General features: G+C 33.9%; 1 protein-coding gene across 1 annotated transcript; it reads left to right on the forward strand.

Moving 5' to 3' along the window:
* The first annotated feature begins 2,949 nt into the window (after positions 1–2,949).
* On the forward strand, positions 2,950–5,044 carry LOC141249397 (uncharacterized). Its single transcript, XM_073669613.1, has 5 exons — positions 2,950–3,634; positions 3,752–3,921; positions 4,401–4,625; positions 4,702–4,872; positions 4,964–5,044. The coding sequence occupies exons 1-5, from the start codon at positions 2,950–2,952 to the stop codon at positions 5,042–5,044; spliced, it is 1,332 nt and encodes a 443-aa protein (XP_073525714.1).
* The last annotated feature ends 2,269 nt before the right edge of the window (positions 5,045–7,313 follow it).

The following is a 7,313-nucleotide window of genomic DNA, read 5'->3' on the forward strand; positions in this document are numbered from 1 at the left end:
ACATGTAAACTTGGTGTGCTTAGAATATAGGAAAAAGACTTGGAACTATAGACATATCACATATGTAGTAAAAAATGTACCCAAATTTTGATTTCTCGGGTATCCACAAACTTATGTTAAGATTGTGTTTAATCAAGCTAGATGGAGTACGTACATAGTGCGTGCATTTTATACGTTAAAACCTGAATTTGAATTGAATGTTTAATTATTGATTTTTTGATGAGGGTATTTATAAATATATTATTTATAAAAATATGTTTATAAAAGAGTATTTTTTAAAAACTTAAATATATTTAAAAAATAAAAAAATATTAATATTACATATTTATTAAAAATAAAAAATATTTTTTCTAAAATAAAGTATTTATAGATAAATATTTCTAAATACATTAGTAAGAGTTCAGTTTCCTGCCACGTTTATGGACTCAGTAACAAATAGTATTACACTTGGTAGTATTTTTTTTTACAAGATGAATAATATATGCATGCATATTGTGTTAAAGAGGGAATAAGGCCAAGATGTTGTGGTCCAATTTCGCATTTATTTATGTCCATCACTTAAATTTGTTTGTCAGACGTTTTTTTGTTTTTCTCCCTCTGCTCTTCGAAATTTGTATGGATGCTATGTGTAAGAAGATAAAATCAATATATTTCGAAAAAGATAAGGTATAAACATTATCAGGAGTTGACAAATTATACATCCAATGATCCAAGTGAGATATTTAAACAATACATTTGTAATTTTTTTAGATCAAGACAAAATCCTCGTACTCCATTATTTTATTCTTTAGTAATTTGTGGATAAAAAAATTCACTTATCATATAACACTATCGAGATATAAATAGTTATCATTAGATAAAATTTTACACAAATTAGTTATCATTAAATAAAATTTTACACAAATTAAGGTAAAAAAATTCTTCCTTTAATAAGAATACTAAAGTGTTATTAAAAATGTAAGAATCAATGTCTAAAAAATTAAAGTATCTTTTAATATAATAATTACATAGAAGAATATATAATAAAATAAAGAAAAAATTAATACGATAATATTTATTTATGTTTAATAAAATTCTATTAAAATGATATGTATTTATATTCAGAAGATATAATTTACAATATCGTAGTTCGTAAACTTAAACTAATGTTTATATTGCACAAATAACTTTTGGTAATATACTCATCATCGTCGAATGTTAATTATGTGGACAAATGATTCATTCACACATATAATATAAAATATGTAATTGTAAATAAATTACGAGAATTTGTAATAGAATAACTAATTTCTCTTGAAAAAGTTTGTCACAAAATCCATGGAAAAGGCATTTTCTCGAAAGCGTATGGCTGTATAAGTCATAATTTAGTCATATAATAAGCGTTACATTAATTGAGTATAATAGTATTGTTTTGCGTAGCTATGGTTAAATTATTATTACTGTAAACAATTAAAAGATTTATGCAAAAAGGATAAGAGTTCAGAGCAGACAAACCCTATACACTGCAATTTTGTGTCAATAAATTATTTTTCATTAAACCCAGGGTGTAAATGAACACCACGAGAACGGCCCCAATTACAGCATATAATAATTATTTCATGTTAATATTATAGTTGACCGTTACAAGTTTGATTATCATGGAATATTTAGATGCTAATTACAAGTAATTTATGATTGATATTCATAAAACGTATATTTAATTCGCCTTAAGCTTCGATACTTTCTTAGCGGAAGGGGCTGATAGACATTAGTAGGGATATGTAAATGGATCGGGCTAGATCGGATTGATAATTTCAATCAAATTCGGTTTAATGGATTGACATTTTAGAAAGTTAGAATTGCATCGGACTTGTATGATTCAGTCCAGTTTGGTTCAAGTCCGGTCCGGTTCTTGGACCATAGTGAATAAGTAAATATACTTTTTTCTGTTTTGAAGTTTAAATTTTGGTAAAATAATTAACAATTATTTCTAAGTAGACTTTATCTACCTAATAACATGTATTTTGCTACTTCTTTCTATTATTATTGAAAAGGAATTACTAATAAGGTTACACATAGATATAGAATATTAACAAAAAGTAAATTGTATACAAAGTCAATCCAATCATGCAGTCTGAAATTTAGTATATCTTTGAAAACGTGAATTGGGGGATCGAAGCGGAATTCGTCCAGTCTATTTCTCCAGTTCTCGGTCTTTACACATCCCTAGCCCGAAAAATCTTTAAGCACAAGATATACTTAACACTAAGGGAGAAGAAAGTAATATCACAAAATTCACCTAACAAAAGTTATAGAGTCCTCGGTAATATCGTCAATTATGCCTCAAGTTGCTTGTTTCCGGCAATGTCATTGCCAATTGAAGTTAAAAAGCTGTCATTTTGAAGTAACGTATTCATTTTTCTGACATACTGATAATTACGTTCTGAAATAAAACGTATAAGCAGCAGTCAAATGATTAAATTCACCTAACAAAAGTTGTGAGTCCTCGCTAATATCGTCAACTATGCCTCAAGTTGCTTGTTTCCGGCAATGTCATTAACAATTGAAAATAAAAGTTGTCATTCTGAAGTAACGTATTCATCTTTCTGACATACTGATAATTACGTTCCGAAATAAAACGTATAAGCGGTAATCAAATAATTAATAAAAAGAGAAAGTACAATAAATGACAATACAAAATATGAATCTTAAACATCTATAAAATCCATTAGAAGTACTATTAACCATTGAAAAGCTTCAAAACCCATAATCTCTTACAAAAAGCCTCTTTCATTTCCATCTTCTTCCTCCTTTGCAAAGAAGTTCCATTCTTGTAGTCCAAATTAGCCCTTTTTGGGGCCCACCTCTCTCAACGTTTTTTAATCACTCAAAATCCTCCATTTCTCTAATTCCCTACTTACCATCTTCTTCCTCTTCACTCTTATCTCTCTCTTTCTCTCTCAGAAGAAGATGCTTCCAAGAGTTAACAGTATCTCTTGGATTGGAGAAAGAGAAGATGAAGACACTTCAATTTGGAACAGACCCGGCGGTACTGATAACCGGGATGATATTGGTGGTTCATTATCGAACTTTAAACCTATTCTTGAGCTTGAAAGTGAGTGGTACAACATGACCCAAAACCATAACCATGAGAATCTCCTTCTTCAACCACTTGATTCATCTGCTTCTTGCTCACCTTCTCCCTCCGTTTTCAACACCATGGATCCTTCTCAGGTTCACAATTACCTTCTCCCCTCCACTTCAAGGCCCATGTCTAACCTCCTAAATGTCATCCCTAACAACCCTTTAGACCAAGGTTTCGATCTCAGCCATGGCTTCTTCAATGGCGGAATTCTCAGTGGGTTCGGGGAATTTGTGTCTAATCCCCAAATGGGTAGTCCTAATTTAACCTCCAACCAACAATTCTCGAATACCCATTTCGCCCCACTTCCTGAGAACCCCAATTCCGCCTTCAATGGCGGTTTTGACGAGGGTTTGGGTAGCTCAATGTTTAACAACAGGTCAAAGCTGCTTAAGCCTCTCGATAACAGTCCTTCAATGGGAGAACAGCCTACTCTCTTCCAAAAGAGAGCTGCTCTGAGGAAGAACAATAATCCGGTGGGCTCAAGTGGTCTCGATCCAGGTCCGGTTTCTGGTGGGAGAAGCAATGGAGGAAGCACAGATGGACTGGAGAACGTTAGTATCGATGGGTCAGCTTTGAATTATGATTCGGATGACTTCACTGATACGTTCAAGATTGATGATACCTCAGCCAAAAATGGCGGAATCAACTCAAATGCAACTAGTACACTCAACGGAGCTGATCTGAAGGGGAAGAAGAAAGGACTTCCTGCTAAGAATTTAATGGCCGAGAGACGAAGGAGGAAGAAGCTCAATGACAGACTATACATGCTGAGGTCTGTTGTACCCAAAATCAGCAAGGTAAAGAAATTCTTTTGATTGAATTTTTCTTGTGAAGCCAATTTAGGAAGAATTATTTCTCGTGAGTTTTTTGTGTATTTTTTTATGCAATGGAATTGTTTTTCTTGCTTCCCCGGGTTAAACAATAACAAGTAGTCATCAAGCACATTTTTTGCCTCATTGGATTTGGTAATTGTGTGATTTGGGTTGCCTTCATCATTGGTTCATAAAGGGCTTTCAAATCTATGGGAGTTAAGCATTAATGGTAATCACATGAAGTGGGTGAGTAGCTGTAAATTTCGACCACTTGTAATCAATGGACCATATTATGGGATTTTTTTCTTATTCACATGAACTAGACTTTCTAGATTATTTTTTTGATTTTGTAGAATGATGTAGTAACTTTGTACTTGAGAACTTTGCTTATCCTGTCATTTAGTTGCGATTATGGAAGACATTTTGATACTTGAGCCTTACTAACAAACATTAACCTGTGGTAGATGGACAGAGCTTCAATTTTGGGTGATGCGATTGAGTACTTAAAGGAGCTTCTTCAGAAGATCAACGATCTCCACAACGAACTAGAATCAACTCCATCATCTTCAACATTGACTCAGTCAAATGGCCTTTATCCGTTAACTCCAACTCTACCGAATTTACCCTCTCGGATTAAGGAAGAGCTTTGCCCGAGCTCATTGCCCAGCCCAAACGGCCAACCTGCTAGGGTAACTCATACTTTCATGATCAGCAAGATAAAGTTTGATCCTTGTTTCTGAATACAACATATGTTTATATGTGCAGATTGAAGTAAGGCTTAGGGAGGGTAGAGCTGTGAACATCCACATGTTCTGTAGTAGAAGACCGGGTCTGTTGTTGTCTGTAATGAAAGCTTTGGATAATGTTGGTTTGGATATCCAGCAAGCTGTTATCAGTTGTTTCAATGGATTCGCCATGGATATATTTCGTGCTGAGGTAAGAAAGAAGTTACTGTCTTTATGTCAGATATGAAGTTGATTAGATTATTGGGTTATGAGTATTTGGTTTTGTGTTGTGTTGTTTGTAGCAATGCAAGGAAGGAGATGTGCATCCAGAGCAAATAAAGGCTATGCTTCTTGAATCAGCTGGATTCACTACTTCATCTTAAGGAATTGATTTAGCCAAAAAGACAAGTATGGTTACCAGTGCTATCTATCAAAGTGATGAAGAAGGGATATGACTACACCTTACTAGATTACTCAAGCCATTTTTGGCTCCTAAGACTTTTTTTACAATAATAAGAAAATGACAGTATTATTATATAGTTGCTTTGTTTTTATTATTTAATAGTGTAATACTTGGGTTTGTAGTTTTGGATTAAGATTCATATTTCACAGTTGAATGATTCAAAGGAATTTAAGGTTTGGTACAATCTAAGGCGTTGTTTATTACATTTTCTTGTTTGATACTATGAAGATATTTTGTCAACAACATCCCAGTGTAAATCTTGTGAAAATAGGATATTAGAAGTCAAGGATATATACACCTTTTTTTCCGAGTGAATCAAGAGAATGTTTTATGAAATGAAGATATTCTTGGTGATTTTAGTTTCAATGATACATTTTAGTAGTAATGTGATTTACTAGATGTCGATGTGATTTCACGTTAGGCTCAGAAAGAAGTTAGGATAGTGCGGAATACGAAGCAGAAGCCCCCTTGCAGGTCCGCCCTTCGCGGGGTTCAAGGGGCGGAGCCCCTGCGGGGTCCAATGAGCAGCTGGCTTGGGTCCCGAAAACTCTTCTGGAAAGGCATATTCCATATTAACGGGATTAACTGATCTTCCCATAAAGAATTAATTCCATATTCGGTTAATTAACCGAATCGAACCGTCAAAACTGCCTCTAGCCGCCAAAACTGCTTCGTATTACTATCTCTATAAATAGAGTGTTTCGGTCTCAATTACAAGGTTTCAAAAGTTATACATTCTTTCTACGTTCAAGAGCTGTTATCTAGTGCCTGAAGTAGATTGTATCTTCTCGAATTATCCCAACAGAGATTTCTTGAAATTCAGGCATTGTATAGGGTCGAAAAACTTTGTTCAAAAGTGATCTTACACGGTTCGAACAAGTTGTTCAAGACTATCACACCCACAATTTCTACAAATATTCGTGGAAGAAGAATTACCCACTTCAAAAATTACTTTATCAAATTCGGGTTCTGAGTTTAATATCCATCCCGAAATTTACCAAAAGCATGGATATGTCACATTCATATTCATAAGAAAAATCTAGATATGAAAACAAATGAGCCCTTAAGTTAATACTTTATCGTTACAAAATGTTCTCTCTACTCCCATCTTTAATAGAGTGAGAATATAAGCTTGGCAAACCTAGTAGATATAAAAGTCATGAAAGAAACATTTAGGAAAGGCTATCTACAAAGATGATAGATACCATTGATTCAAAGCTAAGAGGCTGCTACTGAATTACTAATACCTAAAAACTAATACTTGTATACCCATTATTCCATTAGTATTGTACCCGATTTTACAAACCGCTTGATCTATGAATTGCATAAAATAATTGAGATGAAGAACTCACTGCATTTTACTCAGTAGAGGCTATTGAGTCATTAACTCGTGTGGGATTGTCTTCTACTCTGGAGTTCAAAGTCCGTGGACTCATCCTCTTCACTTCTTCCTTGGCATAGATGAATATTTTCCTAACCATGCAGCAAAACTCCCTGTGCAGTTAATATAAACATGAAGATTTAACTTAAAAGAGTGAAGTTAATACCGGAAAGAAGTAAAGTAAAGCATAGATGAAAACATACTGCCATGGATCATCTCCTACAAGCATCATGTCACCCTCATCGTCAGTAAAAACCACTAGCCAGTTCTTGTTGGAAGACATAAGTTCACCATTAAACTCAAATAAATAGTCCAACTCTGCTAGCAGCTCATTGTAGTTTTTGAGCTTTGAAAGGTCTATTGACCTGCCAAGAGCAATTCCTTGTCTATGCACCTAGCAAAAAAAAACTTACAAGGTCAATTTCCTATACTGATAGGAGTAGAAGAAACACATAATTTACACTCAAAACAAACAATATGATTAAGCAAAGAAAATAAATCTCAAATGGAAAACAAGTTCCCGAAGAGCCTATTCTCAACGGAGAAGAACTCCCCAAGGAGCCCAAGTCAAAGGTCGATATTTCCTGCTTGATTTCTAGATATCTATCTCCTCTTAGATCTCCTCAATTTATATTAATTAGCTTCTTAAGAAATAACCGTATATGATACTCAATTACCCCCTTATCAAGACACATATAAACTGAGAGCAAGAAGGTAGTGAAAAGTGTTAGGCGTAAACAAATTTTATGGTGTAAAATAAAAATAAATAAGAATTGTATTCTGGAGGTCCAAAAATACAAGTCGGGGA

This window comes from Phyllobates terribilis, unplaced genomic scaffold (assembly GCF_046119375.1).
Source record: "Phyllobates terribilis strain yellow unplaced genomic scaffold, ASM4611937v1 Scaffold_4542__1_contigs__length_59635, whole genome shotgun sequence".
Taxonomy (NCBI): Eukaryota; Metazoa; Chordata; class Amphibia; order Anura; family Dendrobatidae; genus Phyllobates; species Phyllobates terribilis.

Bases quoted from the DNA above. Each gene is read 5' to 3' on its own strand.
- LOC141249397 (XM_073669613.1), top strand. From the start codon at position 2,950: ATGCTTCCAAGAGTTAACAGTATCTCTTGGATTGGAGAAAGAGAAGAT. The intron at 3,922-4,400 runs GTAAAGAAATTC...AACCTGTGGTAG, and splicing joins TTGTACCCAAAATCAGCAAG to ATGGACAGAGCTTCAATTTT. The intron at 4,873-4,963 runs GTAAGAAAGAAG...TGTTGTTTGTAG, and splicing joins TGGATATATTTCGTGCTGAG to CAATGCAAGGAAGGAGATGT.